Source organism: Phaseolus vulgaris, chromosome 3 (genome assembly GCF_051622355.1).
Source record: "Phaseolus vulgaris cultivar YP4 chromosome 3, ASM5162235v1, whole genome shotgun sequence".
NCBI lineage: Eukaryota > Viridiplantae > Streptophyta > Magnoliopsida > Fabales > Fabaceae > Phaseolus > Phaseolus vulgaris.
Window position 1 is genome coordinate 46,356,642 of NC_143500.1, and position 18,753 is coordinate 46,375,394.

The following is an 18,753-nucleotide window of genomic DNA, read 5'->3' on the forward strand; positions in this document are numbered from 1 at the left end:
TTACGTTAATAGCATATAAAATTATTGTCAAATAACTGTATTTTGTTAGCAATTAAAAGTATTTTTTGTTTTTGTTTAACGTTTACCTATTATTTAGGAATAATGTGTCATATATTTAGGAAACCACCTATTATTATTTAGGAATTAGGTGTCATGCATTTTAGGAAACCATCCGCAAATTCATATGTGAAGTTAGTGGTCGTAGAATCAGTTTTTTTCATCTTTAATTGTATGGCTATAAAATCTAGATTTCGCACTTTGAATTAAAAAACACAAGATTTCAAAAAAAAAAACAAGAAAATCTTAGCTTTGTGTTCACATATTTTATATCTGTTTGTAACTGGTAAATGTTAAATTCGTCCAACTACAACGGAAACCAACATGAGAACAAAATTTAGTCAGGGAAAAAAAATATTAGTCTCTTAATAAATGAACAACCACGGTTAATGTTTTCAGAGGTATATATATATATATATATAAAATTAAGAAAAAAAAATAGTTTTTATAAGCGTATCTCTTTGCAAATGGCCTAGGAGTAAAATTTGAACATAATGTAGTGTTGGAGTGAGGTAGAATAAGATATTTGCAAAAGGAAAAAACTTATGTATGCTTACAATCTATCTATGAAGCTCGGACACTCCTCTTAAATGACGTGTCGATATCCGATACCGACACTCGTATGACACCTGTTGTAGGACACGTATCCGTGAAGTGTCTAATTCAAAAAGTATTTGTTAGATTTTTCACAATTTTAATATGGTTCTAACACAATTTAAAAAAAAATATATGAATTTTCTCAAAATTCAAACTTTATTGTATAAATTGTTATTATGATTATAAAAATAAGAAACAAATCATTGTAAATCAGTCATGAAAAACATCTTTTTCTCCAAAAAATAATCTGGAATATACTTGTGCACATAAATCTTTATTGTCAATTTATATAATTCATAATTATATAATATATAGATTCGTGTCTCCGTATCCTACATTTTATATATTTTACGTATCTCGATATCTGTGCTACATAGATTACAATACAACTATTGTCTTCTCCTAAATAACAATAAAAATATCAATACTCATTTTCTTGTTTACAAATTTCTTAAATTTTATATGCAATTTCTCCTTAATTAGTAATTTCTTTTCCAAACTTTATCACATATTCATTTCGAATTTTCGAATAGTTTGCCATTATTTCATGATTTATTGTTTTTTCTATTGCTTTTCCCCAATTGTTGTTTTATGCTTGTATTCATTGTTTTGACTCAACTTTTATTCAAATCGATTTAAGAATTAATTTATATTTTTCATTTTAAATTTAAATTATATTAAACTTCTTTTGTTGTTAAAAATTGTTCTTGAATCAGAAAGGTCTCATCGATGTTTGCCTAATGCGCATCTTTTATACGAATTCTCGGTTTTTCAGATCTTAGTATCTAGTCTTTGATTTTTTTTAATCTTCTATATTTAGAATTTTTAAGTATTAAACTTATATTTAAAAATCCTAATTATATACAATAATGTTAACTGTAAAAATCAAACATATTTTATAAAAATATTCACAAAAATATCTTTTATCCAAATCTGGTGGTATTATAAATTTGATTTTCTTTAAGCTTTAAATCACTTTAATATGTTTAAATGGGAAATCTTTACAAATTGTTAGTGTAAAAACAAAAAACATATGAATTTTTATTTTTTATAATAACAATATATAAAGAAATACACCTATTTTGTGTACATAATTATCTTTTAAAGCTTATTATTTACAATATTAAAAAAATGATAATACGGTATCTTAACAGAGATATACCTATTTTTGTGTATATAATTATTTCTTAAAATTTATTATTTATAATATTAAAAAAATGATAATACGGTATTTTAACAGTTATTTTCTTGACATTTAATATATTATGTAGTTATTAAATAATACTGGAGTCGTTGAAGAGTTGCGAAATAAGTAAAGTAAGGTAAAGTAGATAAGTCGAATTCCGTGATCAAAGGTGTAGATTTGAACAATGTATGCCTCACATTTTTATTAGTGAAGTTATGTCATGTTTATGTGTTTATTATATAATTATATAAGGTTTGAAATTCGGGGAATATCATGCAATTTGTTTACTTTAATGTTTGCTTTAGATTGGATAACTATAGAGTTCATGTCAGTGAAAAGTAAAAGAAAAAGGATTTGTTTACATTGAAAGATAGATATTTTTAATTTACAAGAAGATATGTTTTTTACTCTTTCTTAATTAATTTGTTGATAATTTAGTATGCATGTTTTTTTTACAGAATATGTATTTTTGTCTCATGGTATTCTATTTCTCTATTGTACTATTATTGACCACTTTAATTAATATTTTTCATTATTTAGAGGGACCCACATAAGTTTGGGGTTGTTGATTGATTATTTCTAGGTTTGGGACTTAGTTAAATTTTAAAACTTATCACTCCTTTTCAAAAGTATAATATATTGGAATTAAATTCCTAATAAGCTTAGTGTGTATTATTATTGGAGTCAAACTCAAATGTTATTTAGTCATTTTATATTAAAAAAAATCAATTTTTTAGTCTCCTTTTAATCCTTTTTTTTAATATACACAAAGGTTTAAAGGATCTAATAATAATAAAGCAATATATTAAGTAAAACTGCATGTGATTAATATTGTTTCATGATCAAAATTTTATTTATGGTGATTTTTACTTATAATTTTCCTTCATTTTTCTTAAGTGTTACAATGTAAATTTTATTTAAATGGGAAAATTTTCATGAAAATTACACATGCAATCTTCTTAGATTATTTGTAATTCTTATTGTATAAATAAATTTATTTTTATTTTAAATATAATTTTATTTATTTATTTAACATGAGAGGTTATATTTTTAAACCATAAATGTTTTAAGAATCTAATGATAATAAAATAAGATCAAGTAATATTTGACGTGATTAGTATACTTTTATCACTATAATTTTATTTGTGGTATTTTACTAATTTACTTTTACTTCTAAATCTTAAACCCTAAATTATAAACTTTAAACCATAAACTCATGACTAAAAGATATGTTTTAGAAACATTAGATGGATCATTAAAGTATTTTCTCCATTGTGGTGTTCTATTTGGAGAAAAAATGATGATATTAGGAGGAGAATTTTCTTGTAATTGTTCAAAAAGGTACAAAGACACAAATGATTTATACATGTATTGTTAAATATCATTTATGGAATAACAAAAAGGTATTACATTTATAATGAAACGTGTAATCATCACAATATCACAATTCATATACATCGGAGATGTATTGAACCTACAAATCTTAATGAATGGTAAAAATAACTCATGAACTAGCAATATCATGGGAATGAGATTCAATACAAAAAGTTATACAAAAAATATTTTCCCAATTGAAATTTCATACATTGGATGCATCTTATATGGTTCAAAGAACCATATCGACTAAAAAAAATGAAGATGTCGACAAACTTATTGACATGATTATTGATCACTTCTAAGAGAATAACATAATTTATCATATCTGACGAGGTTGAAAGAGACACACATAATTTATACCAACAAGAGTATTTGCACTCTATTACTGCATATGACATGTCATTGCTAAAAAGGTGCATCATTAATGTTATTGCGAAGCATAGATCTTAAATCTGGATTATGTAATGAGATAATGTTACTATGTTGTGGGTACATGAACATGTTGTTGAATGTTGAAATCTTAACAAATCATTATGTTCGAAAAAAAATATCTTTTACTAAGCATTTAAACATAAAACAACAGAAAGTGAAGATCTTTCCTTTGTGTTTCTTAAGAGATAATTTCCTTTTAAACTAAGTTTTGCAATTACTATAACTAAATCATAGGAAAAATTATACCCAGTGTTGGGATTTACCTTCCACGCAATATTTTTTAGTCATGGGTCAATTGTATGTTGCTTTGTCAAGAGGTGTTTCTTAAACTTCCACAAAAATTCTTATTAAAGAATGACACCTTGAAGGAGAGGAGATGGAAATGTTACCAAAAATATTGTTAATAAAGAAGTTTTTTTATCTCTAAATTAGGTATTTTCCTTTTTATTTATGTGTGACACAAAAATACATGTATGTCTGAATATTCTACTTAATTAGACATCATTTCAAAAAATGCTAAGTAAATTTCATCATAATTATTTGTTATATTAAAAGTAACGTAACTTAAGGGAAACCTTATAGTTCAATGAAGATATAAAAAGAAAACATTCAAACAGATACCTATACAAATAGGTAATTGCCAACATGTGTATATTTTTTATGTTTATTTTGCAATTTTGTAATAATTGACATTCTTCCATAGAAAACTGAATTTGAAAAACATTGAAACACTTGGAATGATGACTAATCATTTGCAATGGTGACATCAATTGACAACAAGGTAATCAAAATAAACAAAGATTGCAATAATATATGTGAAGATTAAATAAATGTTTTGCTTTTATAACGATATTATATAATGATGATGATAATGATACTTTTTACTTATATATAGATCACATTCTTCATTTTTTAGGATCATCGTTTACAAATTTATTCTCGTTTACAAATTTATTGAATGAGATTTCTCAAAAACACTAAATAAAACTCAATTTTCAAATATAATAAAAAGAAACTTACTTTATCAAAAGATAAACAAATTATATATATAATATTTGTATTTATGAACTTTTTATTATATATTATATATTTTTAATGTCTCATACATACATAATATTAGTTGTTTTTTTTATGTAATTTTTTAAAACTCAAGAAATTTGGATAATTTATTTTAAAAAAAATTTAAATCATATAATTTTAGTGAATTGTTGTTATAATTTAATAAATAAATTCATTAAAAGAGAAGGTGAAATACATTGTCACACCAGATTTTTTTTATTTGATCTTTCACTTAAAAATTAAGACTTAAAGAAGAATTATTGTTACAAAATCACGAGAATATAAATTAGTACTTTCTTTTTATATATTAAAATTTATAATTATATTTATGCTGGTTTATTTATAATGGAAATAAATAAGTCTTTATCACCAATTTTAATCTAAAACAATATTAAACGTATATTTTTTTGTAAGTGAAATTTTATTCATTTTTTTAACACATAAAAATTGAATTTATGTTATTTTAACGAAAACTAAGCATGTAGTGATTAATTTAATTAATGCTTAGTTTAGTTTTCTTTAGAGAGTGTTTGTGATTTATACCCCTCTAACTCATATCATCACTTTAGTGATTTTTAAATTTTATCTTAGGCCATTTCTATAACTTAGCATTCCATGTTATTGGAGAAATTACAATGGCATCCCTTATCTCTTTAGTTTATAAGTGGTCACTGTAGATTTCAGTCATAGATGAGAATCCTTTTATTTTAAGGAACATTGACCAAGTGTCCTACAAGGCACACTTAATGATCTGACATGTCTTTTTCACATACCCTTCTTTGCAGTAAATGACATTTTGATGCTTTAGTTAGTGTGAAAGAGATTTCACTAGTCCTATATTCTCTTCCAACCCATGGGAACTTCATTTTTTCTGAGATTCTGTGAAGCTCTAATTTATCCAAATGAAAGAGTATTGAGTTAATTTGCCATAGGTGAATCATGTTGATTACTGCATGTTTACACAATCCTTTCACATTTTCACTCTCAATTCCTTTCTCTAGTTGCTATCCAATATTCCTTAATTACTTGTGAGGGCCCTCTTCAAGATTCTCAACACTCAAATATCATAATCCTTTTGCCAATAACTTAATACACCTCCTACTTCCCTGTGATGATTTTACTCATGTATCAAACCCTTCTTTACCAAACTACATTTATTTTTACAACCAACTTAAAAATACTGTCCTATTTCTTTCAAGTAGTATTATTACTGGATCAAAAGTATATTTATAGTTTGAAATGAAATCATATATATGAAATGTGTATCCATGATCATAATTAAATTTATTTGAAATGATTTTATTTTATAAACATAATTTGAAACTCCTAACATTGCCTTAATTGGGTGGGGACCTGTAGCAGAAAGAAAAGAAAAGAAAAAGGTAAAATGGGAATCCTGTGCCAAAATGCAAAATGAACTGTAAAACGTATAGATTAGGAAACAGAAATGAGAATTAGGTTGGAAATAGAAGAGATTTTTTTGTAACGTAAATGTTGTCTTTTATTCATCTTATCTAATGAACAAATTTGAAGCTCCAATCCCAATTACGCTGCAGCATCTTCTCATTTGTCCTATTTTCCCACTTTCTTTTGCTTTTCTTCACCCAAACTCTATCTTAAAGGATCCAAATCAATAATCCATAATTCAGATTCATGTTCCCTTCACGTTCCTATACTGCTTTGGGACCAAACCCAACACCAAAAAACCAATGGATCACTGTCACTGTTTAAGCAAATTCTCGTGAAGCAACTTATCACATGCACAGAAAAAAAGCCACTGCTTCCTCGTTGTTTACATCTAGTTTATTCATAAATTTATTTGAAGGAAGAGCATTTGATGGGCATATACTTTTATCAAATCATAAATCTGACCGATTCTTCCACAGGAATATTACGGGTCTCTTCCTTTTACCCCGATTATACTTTGAACTTTTCAAGGAAGATTAAGTCTACATAATAAAACAAAAATATGCTTATCCCTATCCCTATCCCAGCAAAGACCAAAAGCTTATTCAGGAATTGAAGGGAGTTTAAAAAATTATCTCTGAAACTCCAAAAATAAATAAATAAATGAACTGTACATACAGTTCTATTATATTCTAACTCCAACTCCATCTTAGGAATCATTGCTTTCACGTTTCACGCCAAGTCCTCAATACAAGCAGAAAAGAAGCCAAATTGGAAGCAGGATTTAAAAAAGAAAGAAAAGAAACCCATTTATTTATTTATTCTAACCAAAAGTGCAAGCTGGAAGGACAGAACAGAAGCAAAGCATTAAAACAGAACTGCAGCGGCGCTTTAGTACTTGAAAGGCCAGAGTTATTGGTCACAACCACATCTCAAATTTGCATTGAAACTATGTTTAAGATTTGTAGTACCATGAACCAAGTTGTCTTCAACAACCCAATCAAATTCACCTGTTAACTAGTAATTCACCATGTGTAAGTTATAACTAACTCTAGTCATACATAAAAAAAGTAAAAACAAACAAACAAACACTTAACTTATACTCAGGCCACCTTTGTAGAATCAAAAGCATTTCATCTCTGAATAAACATAATGCAATATTCTCATCCACTTTTATATAAAAAAGGAAAAAAAAAATCACTCTAGCAGCAACAACTAAACATAAAACCATTAAAAGATATGAAAATTAGGCATCAGAGACAACACTAAGGTCGTCCTCTTCTGGCGGCGCCGGCATGTTGAGATCTATGAAGGTCTGTTTGAATTTAAGGGAATCGTTAACTGTTGAAGATGATGAAGGGATTAGATGAGATCTCTTGTGTCCGCCCAGAGCTTGACCAGAGCCGAACACCTTGTAACAAAAGGGACATTCAAAAACCTTAATACTATTGTTGTTGTTTTGATTTTGAACTTGCTCTTGACGGCAACAAATGGTTCTGTGACTCCCCAAGGCCCGAGAGGATCGAAAGGCTTTGCCGCAAGTGTGACAGAGGTACTTGCCGCGGAGTTTCTTGAGCTTGGTCTCTGATCCCGTGCAGTGCCTCTTTGATCTCTGCGGTGGACCTGCATTGGGGACTACGTTCCACGTGTCGCGGGAGAGCATCATGAGGCTCATGGCTACGTCTTCCTCCGGGGAGGTGTCGGAGACTGAACTTACAGGTTCGGGTTCGGCAGTGATGAGAGGTGTGGACACCACGAAGCTGAGCTTCAGCATGGCCGATTTCCGGTTCCGCTTGGATCGCTGGCGAGTTGGGTTCTTTGACTCGGTCTCGCTCTCTCTGTCTTCAGGATCCGTTACTCTGAAGCTCTTCTTAGGATTCTCCCTGAGCGCGTAACTAAGAGAATCTTGTTCTTTGAGTTGTTCTTGCTCAGAGTCTGAGGAAGATGAATAAGTGAAGGAAGAGTGGGTTAAAGTTTGAGGCTTTGGAGGAAGAGGGAGAGTAGCGAGATGAGCCTTCATGTGACCCCCAAGGGCTCTGCCATTGGTGAAAGACCTTGAACAAAGCTTGCATTTGTGTCTATTATCCATGAGGAGCAACCACCACTGCTACTTCTACTACTTCTTCTTCTTCTTCTGTTGTTATTGTTATTGGTTGTTGTTGTTGTGGTGTCTCACACACAAGAGTGTTTTTGGGGGAATTGGGAACTTAAAAGGAGTAGGTGACAAGCATTCCTCCACCAAAAGACACACCCCAAAACTATGATTTTTATTTTCTTTGGCCTACAATAAAATATGACTTGTGTGTGCGAGCTAAAATGTCAAAACACATTATAACAGTCGCATTAATTATTCAGCGCCCAAAATTAAGAAAGTGTGATCCTCAACAGAGAAAGAGCCATAAGTAACATGCAAACCTTGCTGCCCAATTCCATTAACCTTTTTCCATTTATTGCTTCCAGGGCTCTCCAAATCCCAATTGCAAAACTGCTTTCACAAACCACTGCCTCCTCTAATTATCTCAACTCAAAACTCAATCAACCCAAACATTACCATTTTTACTAACTTTCCATCCTTCAAACACACAAACTCTTCCTCTTAGTATCTAATCAAACTGCATATTTAAAACTTTATTTCCAAATTATCAAATAAGATACAATAAAACTTGCATCTTAAATATTACTACGTGCTTACTCTGAGCTGACGTAATTTTCCTGATTTCTGCACCCTATTTGGCAAATTTCCTATGTATGTATGTCTAGGTTGGATCACCAGAATTACATGGGAAACAAAAACCTATGGGACCCTGAAATATATATTCATTATTCATTGGAATGGAAGCTGTGATTATGAATAATTATTTGGTTGTGATGTGCAACTCACTAATCCTGAATGATTGCTGGTTCTATTAAATTCTGATTGCAAAATGTAACCAAAATGTAACATTGAATACAATATGACGCTACTGATACAAATTGTTGTTTCCAAAATTTTCCTATCATGTGATAACTTTTCTGCATGTAAAAATAAGATTGGATTCTCCCTTATATAATAAAAAAAAACTGTAGATGTAACTTTTACACTTGTTTATGTTTATTAATTTATATGAGAATAAATTGATTTAATTTTAAATAGTGTATATATAAACATTGGTTAGTAGAGATTTGATGAATGTAGCTAACTGAACTCAAATAAACTTGTGCCTAAGATGCCTTTCAATATTATTTGAGACTTAAAATCCAACAACCCCTAATGGAAACAAGAAGAAATGTCACGACACTGATGATGATGATGCTCCTCAACAACCTCTTACTAATTCATGTTTTACAAAAACTTCCACCTTACGAAAATCAACAAATAAAGTATCTACTTGGTACAATTTTCCTCCTACACTATACCTCTAACTTCTTTCAGCCACTCGCAACAAGAATCACCATCCAAGTACAAATGCTTCTGCCACTTCAAACCTTCCCATACCTGGACCACTGTGGAGGAGAAACAAATCAAAACAACACTGCACTGTTCTATTAGTGCCATTTTTTTTTTATCTTTCATAAAGCATTTAATGGAACATGATTTTGAAAGGTTATACCAATTACTAAGATGTTGAAAATAAATTGACAGGTGCGCGTAGCCAATTTGTGGTTACCTAACATGTAGCAATCATATTTGGAAAATGCCATGCTGCTCAATGGTTACAACTTAATAGACTATGCACTAACTTTACATTCATTTCATATGAATTCCGGAGTGGAATAACTCTGGGAACAAACTAAAACACAAATCATGCAAGTAGGTCCTTCAAAACCAAGTTTTATTGTGGCTACACGCTTTATCATATAAAATACAAAAAGAACTATGCACACTTTCTTCTTCTTCTCAATGTATAAAATGAAATCAAAATCATTTGGGTTCATCTTAATGGATATGTATGTGGCAAGAAATTTGGCCCCTTCACATGGAAAGAAATAACATAATTTCTGGTTTCTTCTTCTTTGTCCTACATTTTGTAGTAAAAAATGGCATTTTAATTTTATAGGTCTTATGATGTCATTATATATGTTTAGAAAAATACTATAATGCTAAGATTATTGCTCAATTTAATTTTGTAAATCTTCCAATTAATCTATACTAGAAATATTTTCTTCATCGATTCTTATATTTGCAATGTAAATCTTTTAAGTGAAAGAATTCTCTAAATAATTATTTGTGCTTGCACAAACAATTTTTCATGTAAAATTATGTCAGTTATATAATTACTTTTTTTTTATGTAATCTTTAAATAATGAAGTTATTCAAACATATGAGTCATTATATTATTATAATATATATTCCTCTGTATATAATTAGCTCTTCAAATCCTTAATACATACTTAAACAAATATGATTATGTATTTAAATGTTTACTTGGTGAGTTTAATTGTTATACTACATATACATTGATTTAAACTTTTAATTTAAAAATACGCCCCGTTAATTTTCCACTTCAATTTTAATAAAAAAAATAAAATCAATTAAATATTTTTTTCTTATACTCTTCCTTTAATACTTTTGTTTTTCAATTAATCAATCAAAAGTTAATTAGAAAAGGGAAAAAAACATTTAATATCTTCAAATTTCAATCATTTTCAACAATTGACAGAAGCCTCCTTATTATCCATCATATGGTGAAGTTTAAAGCATTTACAACCACTTTATGACAGAAGCTTCCTATTCTAAAATCAAGTCCTGGTTTTTAACTTGAAGTCACACCTACTTAGTAGTTGGATACAGTAAAAGTTGATTGCAGTTGCTTGTAACATCAACTATTCGAATCTACTTCTACTTCATTGTTCTACATGTAGAATAGATTAAAAAACTCTAAGATACTACTGATTTCACATTGTTGATTTTGTTTCAGTGTACCTTGCTTCAATAGATTGTTCACATTAATACTTAAGTTAATTGTTATGGTAAGAGAAATTTTAAGCATGGAAAGAACAGTCATTAAATTTTTGTACGCATCAAGCTTTCTGGTCACGCAATGATGCAAACAAGGTGAATACGACAGTGTAAACAGTTAGAAGCATCTAAATCTACACAAGTCACATTTATAGAAATCAAGACTTAACGTTCTAAGGACAAATTCTTATCTGAACAGGGTACCAAAAATTCTTAAAATCTGTGGCTATAATTGCCTCTTTACACTATGCACTTGTTTTAATTCTCAAACTCTCTTTACTTACTTCAACATTCAACAAAGCATGCAACTGGTACTGGAAAAGATATAATTGGAACTCTGCATACGCCTAAAGTAAAAAGGGAACGTATTTTAAACAGAGGGTGCCTTTTAACTTAAGCAATGTTAACCTAAATGCTAATATATGGATCATTCTTTTTTTTTTTCAAATTTTCCATATTCAATTTAATTGTTACTGAAGGTCATGTCACAAACCTTCATGAACGTGACATTTAGACAAAATCTCCCTTGAATGAGTGAAACTACTATATGAAGATAGTTGCGGAAAATTCTAAACAGATAGCTAATCCGTTGAGCTATTCAGCTTCATGTTAATGTGTAAAAAAAATGTGTTGGTGTGACTCCACAAAAATTAAAAGAACCATCTAACAAATAAAAAAAAAGGGTTATAATTATTGTGCATATTAAATGATTTGGGTAAAATCACTAAAAAGTAAAAGGTATAGGTAAGACAGAACATCAAAGTCTGCTAGCATCCATGAGTAGTAGTTGGTTTACCCCAGTATAAATTCTGTGACAGTGATAAATACCAGTCTTGTGTTTACCATATTAATTAACATGCAGCGATTTCAAATTACAAGATGCTGCTACTTTAAATCATTCATGTCTTGTGACACCAAATAAATAATTACATCAAATTGCTACTGTATTCAAACTGAACACCAAATAGTAAATGCTTTTCGAACAACAAATATAAAATGATAAATCTTTTTGCTGATTTTGCTTTTTGCACACAGAGTGCTACACAACATAACTCTTTCCTTGCACTTCTGCTCTTGCAAATTTTCATCCTTTGAGGAGTTTGACTTCACTAGGGAATGAAATAAATATAGGGTAATATATCTATGACACCAAGTCGGGTCACATAAGGGGAAGACATGCTTAGAAAAATGAAAAATGTGATGCACTTTGAGACTTGGTTTGCTCCAAAAAAAGAACCAACCTACCTTTAAATCTTACCTATCAAATGCTTGTTTTTGGCTTCCAAGTCAAGTATATTATGACAGGCATGATGACAACAATGAGGCATTGCTTTTGCATTTGAAGAAGAGATGAGTCACGAGGGACCACCCTTCGGTGCAACAGGAATAGACCAAACATGAGAGACATGTGTCAAGATTATGGAATGGCCTACAAAACTAGAAGTGTCCTTCCCTTTTGTTCCCCTTGTCTGCTGGAACTGCAACCAACCTATATAAACTGCTATAGCTACAAAACACAAAACCCAAAAATAAAACAACAACAAGATCCTCAAAAAATACATTATTACTTTAACACACTCTTTCTGAAACATGTACATAATTATGTTGATAATTACTTTACCTATTTAGTATAAGCATAAGAAACAGTCATAAAAAATCATGGTTATATACTTTTATATCGTTTACAGATTATGCTGAGATAAGAGAGGGTGGAATAATACCCTCACATAGGCTCCACCCTTCAACCATTCATAATCACCACCAGATTCATTGCATTAAAAAAGTGATCATCAGTTGATTAATCTACTAATCAAAAACCATCTAGCGAGATAAGAGTATCTAGTGAATTAATTGTACAAGATGGAGGTTTGGTGGGTGAATGAGAAATTGCTGTTGCATGGAATGCACAACTTGCATTACTATTTATTAATTTGTTGGCATGTTACCGAATCCCTAGTAATTGCTTGATCAACGCCGGCAAATGCAATTAATAAATAAATGGTGGAGAAAAGAAATAGCTATGAGGTTTGTTCAATTGCATTAAACACAACACAGATCCAACCTCTACCAAAATTCTTGGTTTTCATAAGAGGGTAAACCAATTGTGGTGGCTTTGAGTTGGAAAGTTAGGCAAATTTCGGGTGTTCTAAAAAATAAATAAAAATAGAGAGGGGGTGAGAAGTCAAATCGAAACATTACGGAGAGGTAAGTGGCATTGACATTTTATCCATGATAGACTTTGACGATCTGGGAAATGATGAGCCAAAACTGTTGGATTAGTTGAGCTTGAATTTTTGGGCAACTATCTGATATAGAGAAAAAAATGGTAACAGTGGTAGAAAATTAGATGTGAGGTTAGAAGGTCCCTTTGGGTGAGAAGTTGGTTGTGTAGCCTTTTGAAAGGAATGAGAATAGATTAATATTGTGCAACACTGCACATGGAGTGTCTGATTCTGAAAATTGTGTTTTCAGTAGCCTAACTTTTGTGACTTGTGATTGAACATTGAAGACCTACCCATGGAAACTACAAAAGAGAAGCACCTCTTAAAGCAATATTTTGCAATTCTGGAACTCCAACCAAATAAAAACACCATAAGAGAATGACATCACTCACCCAGAAACTTCACACATTATGCCCATTCATTCATATCGGTTTTGGGTACTTAATGGAAACTATCATACAATTTTTTTAAAATTATTTATTTTAATTTATGCGTAAGATAATTTTAATTTGTGGAAAAAATTGTGTTGTTATATTTGTTTATTGTAAAAGGACTTAAATAATCTCAAGATACTCTATAACATTTTTTAACCAAACACAAAAAAATTAGCTTACATTCAAAATAAACCTTTGATTTAAAGACAATATATCAACCAAATATGTAAACATTTATCCAAAATTATGTTTATTTAGGTTATTTAACACTCTCTACTTTGACTTGAGTCAAAATCAATGCGATATAACAAGTTTGGTTTTGAAGAAGTTAATTTAATGCGTCTTAACTAATGAGAGATATGTGAAAAAAAACAGGTGATATGTCTATTTTTAATGTCAAATAGAATTGAACATGTATAACTCTCTTCCATATTTTATGAGTATGTTTACACAAGTCTACACGTAATTTTTACTCGAATTCATTCAAGATATAAGTTTTGTCATATACAATTATTTAGTAAAAATAATAATTAAGTTAAAAAATATAGATATATCCATTTCATGTAAAAAAATATATCCCTTATAAACTTTCTAACCTTATGTATGTGTTTAATTTGGAATATGTGCTTATATAACATCAACAGACTCGTGCAGGGATCCTTTGGGTATTTGAGATATTAAAATAACATCATATAACTAAAATAAATTTGAAAAAAATAATAAAATAAGGAAAAATTACTAAAAATGAGAGATATTATTAAGTGGGCGATAATTGTGTTTTCTCTTTGAATGAAGGAGAAAGCAATGATACTCTCCAAAAGTAAAGGAATACAGAAGAAGATACTTTTATTGATTGGTTGAGCTTAAAAAGAGACTCTATAATCTCTAATGTCTCGCCGCAAAAATCGTAAGAGATTTTTCTCCTTCCTTCAACATTTATATTTATTGGTAGCAAAAAAGTAGAAAACTTGAACCATCAAAATTTGCTATACATGTTTGATTAATATTCTTGACTCTTTCAAGTCACGAAAAGTGGCTTTACCACTTTTAATATCCACCACTTAAGTTATTTTAGTGAACTTTCGAAAACCTCCCTTAGTATTATTAGCTTCATGTCATTTATGTATCTGACAGGCCACAAAAAATGCCCACCATATATAAACTTGTTAGATAGCGTTGATTATGTTTTCAATCTTTTTGCATGTCCATTTTCTTTATTCTATTATACTTCTTTAACAAAATCATGCTAAAATCTTAAATATTTTGTCCTTAAATAAAAAAAAGGCTTAATTCTTCACAATGTGCAAAGCACTGTGGTGGTCCCAAAAATGGCATCACAAGATCCTCTGCTGCTGCATCGAGTTGCTTTAGTTGCATCCTATGCCATATCTAGCTAGCTCAAGAATTAAAGAGGAGCAAAATCTTAGTTGTCAATAAGCCTCTACCTCCTTTCAGAGTACTCAAGAGAAATTCAAAAAGCTGTTTTTCACGAACATGGTTCTGCCAAAAAGTTAAACTGTGGTAGAACACTTTGTTGGACACATCTAGAGCTTACTTTGTCATGTGACATGCCTCATTATTTAAAGCAAAATGCTGGGTGCTGTGAAAATCAATTGAATACAACAGAAAAACACACGACAAAATGTTATGAGTTCCTTTTAAAATCACCCATAGACGATTTCCTTCAAGCACAACTGTAATATTTGTTTTTTTCTTTAGAACAGATACACATAATATCATTGGTGTGAAAATTGTTTGGTAGTACTATTTACCATTTCTGATATTTCAAAGTGTATTACGCTGCTTGTTGGCACATACTAATTGTCATTAACCACTTTAATCTAATTGCGTCACGTATTTGATTAGAAGTAAGATTGGCGTATATATAACACTTTTGAAAACCCTTCTGAATAAACTTCTATTTCATTTACTCTGTTTCTAATGTATAAAATAAGTACATTCTACATACTATGATACTACTCCTTTTGACATTTGAAAGAAGGTCAACTTAAGAGAGGCTTCTCTTCATCATATTCACTCTCTAAGCCACCTTCTTTCCCTTTGGCCCAAAGCACAAAGTAGAGCCCAGTGAACATCAGGAACATACCCGCTAAGCTGCAATACAGTAATAAGATACTGTAGTTGAGAAATGATATGAAACAAAAAAATAAATAGCTATGTAGCTAGGAATATTATCAAAGTACCTTCCAGTGTTTATGGTCTGTCCTAGAGTAACAACTGAGAAAATGACTGAGGAGACTGTGCCAATAGGGCTGAACATGGACACCAGCACTGGCCCTCTCCTCTCAAGTGCCCAACAATTGACACTCAGGCATATTCCATTCACTACACCTGCCTGTGCATTATAATTTACGAAAATGTTATTACTTAGTAAATTGTATAACCAAGTAAGAAAAAAAAAACATAGGCATTTCATACTATATAAATTATTAAGAATCGATTTTATAAGATTGAGTTGGACAGGACTTTAAAAGCTACATTATACAATCACATGCTAAATTATCAAAAGGGATAACCGTATGATGAATTGGAAAATGAGACCAGATTAAAATTACCACAAGAGAATAGCCAATCATGTCTGCGACACTCACAAGTGGCCAACCAGTTTTGAATTCGTGATCTTCAATTAATTGAACTGCGACAGTCATGAATGTCCCAAGAAAGCAAGTTATTGAACACAAGGACATCGGTGCAGGAAAATCTCCTAGAGTAAAGGCCTACAAGAATCACAATTTTCTGTAATAGCATGTTTGAAAACATGAGAAGTAAGAAATCAATTCTTCGATGTAAAAGTCACAAGGATATGGAACAAGACACGCTATACATAAGAAATTCAATGCAAACTGTTTGAGTGATTTCATTTTTGTATTTCATTGTGTGTTACCTGTAGGACAATGTTGGTTGACAATATGAGGATTGCGACCAAGAGATAGAGACAACCGATTAACTTCTGTCTGTCAAACGTTACATTTGGAGGTGGTGATGGAGATTGAATTGTTCCCACTTTAGAGGAGTTAGGAGGTACAGAGAGGCTTTGCATTATGCTCAATGTGAGAGCCCCTAAGACACAAAGCAATGTGCCAACTATTTTTACTCTACTGTATGTGCAGCTTAAGTTCACTTTTTCCAACCTGCCTAACATCAAAATTCATTAATAAGCATTCAAATTATATAAATACTACCAAAATCTTACACCTTTTTATTCAACTAAATATACACATATATATTCAGTTTTAAGAGAATATGAAAGTATAAAGCTGATGCAAAAATAGATTATATTACCGAAAAATCCATGCGATGACGAAGATGAAACCTGGTGCAAGATTCGGCATGGCTGTTCCCATTGCTGGCGAGGTTAGCTTGATTCCTTTAAGGAATATAGACTGGAACAAAGTTACCCTGAATTTCATCATACCAACCATATATGAATTAAATCAAGAGAAAGAAGAAAGGATAAACTGAGTAAGCAAAAGAAAGGAAATAAAAAAGGTAAATAATAATTAAAAAATGAGTGACAATTTGATTCCAAGTTATTGAAACACTATTTTTTTTCTCAAATGCAACTTTAACCCCTCTCTCTAATTCTTAGAAGTTATTTTGATTTGTCATTTTTTTGTTAAATCCAAAACGCATCATGCGCCACTGGTTTCGATACAACAATTTAAGTCCTTTTACATTCATCAAATTCCTTAAAATAGTACCACCTTTCGTTATAAAGCAAGTCTTTGAAATCCATAGAGAAAATTATAAAATAAGTTTTCCTAAAATAGAGGGTTTAGTCCAAACTACGGTGTTTTGCACTTAACAGTTGGAAATAACCACAATTTTGGTGCCTGACACAGGAAGATTGTGTTCAGAGAAATTCTAGGATTCAGATGATCAAATATTCCGCAAAATAATTAACCATCAATATTTGCAGTACCCTTAAACTCCGTCCCATAACCGGGATTCAAAAGTAAAAACCCAGCATGCTCTATGGAACTTTTTTGTTGGATTACCAAAACATACATGATATATTCAAAAACCAAAAACAACTTTCCCTGCATGAATTTTTAAAAATGGAATTAAATAAATAAAAAATGTCTACTTTACACCCGAAAGAATTAAACAAAAAGAATAAAGAGCTGGACTCAGTTCATCTAAATTGAGATGAAAAATTTAATAAGGAAATGGAGAAGTTAGTGATAAGATTTGCCTACCCTCCAAGTGAAAGAAAGAGAAGCTGTGTAACCAACTTGAAACCAACTTTGGTGGGCCATCTAAACCTGCAAAAGATGCATATATGTATGAATTTATGATGAAATTGCATTTGAAAAAGAGAGAGAGAAGGAGAAGAAGATGAACCTTTCATAATAGAAGGCAAAGGGTAGGAGAATAAGGAACGTAGCAAAGGAAGTAAAAGCGACAATGGTAAGAGATTCGAGGCCCAAAGACATAAGATAACTGAACAACAAAGCATTTCCTGCGTAAATAAATTGCACCCCTATCAACCCTCCAATAACTGCAACATCTTCAACCAGCCCTCCATTCACCATCGTCGTAAATTTCCTCCCAGCAAATCAAATTCAAACTGTTATTAAGAGAAGACATATATGCAACCCTATCCTCTCTTCATTCTCATCTCCCTTCCCTTCAACTTCCTTTATTGCATCATTGTCGTGATCACAGACAACGACAAAAACCAAAAATAGCAATGTTCTTTTTTCTCGAAACTGGTTGGATGTGAAATCTGAGTTAGAATTGCAGAACTGAGCTTCTTACCATTCACGTTCTTCTACCAAACTTTCTTTCTTTTTGACTCCCCATCTTCACAGAATTTTTGTTGTGATCCCTGAGATCAGATATTAACCGCGTGCATACCTACTTTTCTCAGTTTTTTTTCTGTTGATTTTTTTTTCGGATATAAATAGAGGGATTTGGTTAACGTTCAAATGTTGTTCCCTGAATCTAAATCTAGATTTTCTTTTCCTTGGATATAGGGAGGGATTGTCCGTTCCTTTCTGTTCTTCCAAGTAACTTTAA

General features: G+C 30.7%; 2 protein-coding genes across 2 annotated transcripts; both read right to left on the reverse strand.

The window, feature by feature from the left end:
• Nucleotides 1–7,228: 7,228 nt before the first annotated feature.
• On the reverse strand, nt 7,229–8,704 carry LOC137808079 (zinc finger protein ZAT4). The gene has a single exon (XM_068608987.2). It carries the CDS (start codon nt 8,202–8,204, stop codon nt 7,362–7,364), a length of 843 nt encoding a protein of 280 aa, XP_068465088.2. The 5' UTR covers nt 8,205–8,704; the 3' UTR covers nt 7,229–7,361.
• A 6,902-nt stretch (nt 8,705–15,606) lies between these two features.
• Nucleotides 15,607–18,735, reverse strand: LOC137805950 (WAT1-related protein At5g47470). The gene is made up of 7 exons (XM_068605827.2): nt 18,076–18,735; nt 17,931–17,996; nt 17,014–17,130; nt 16,616–16,862; nt 16,287–16,448; nt 15,915–16,066; nt 15,607–15,825 (listed from the first exon to the last, which is right to left on the reverse strand). Exons 1-7 carry the CDS (start codon nt 18,264–18,266, stop codon nt 15,714–15,716), a joined length of 1,047 nt encoding a protein of 348 aa, XP_068461928.1. The 5' UTR covers nt 18,267–18,735; the 3' UTR covers nt 15,607–15,713.
• Between the last annotated feature and the right edge of the window lie 18 nt (nt 18,736–18,753).

Excerpts from the sequence above, each read along its gene's own strand:
- LOC137808079 (XM_068608987.2), bottom strand. The coding sequence starts at position 8,204 with ATGGATAATAGACACAAATGCAAGCTTTGTTCAAGGTCTTTCACCAAT.
- LOC137805950 (XM_068605827.2), bottom strand. The coding sequence starts at position 18,266 with ATGGTGAATGGAGGGCTGGTTGAAGATGTTGCAGTTATTGGAGGGTTG. Across the intron at positions 17,131-17,930 it reads CTCTTTCTTTCACTTGGAGG|GGTAACTTTGTTCCAGTCTA; the intron begins GTAGGCAAATCT and ends GATGAAATTCAG. Across the intron at positions 16,863-17,013 it reads GTCATCGCATGGATTTTTCG|GTTGGAAAAAGTGAACTTAA; the intron begins GTAATATAATCT and ends GATGTTAGGCAG.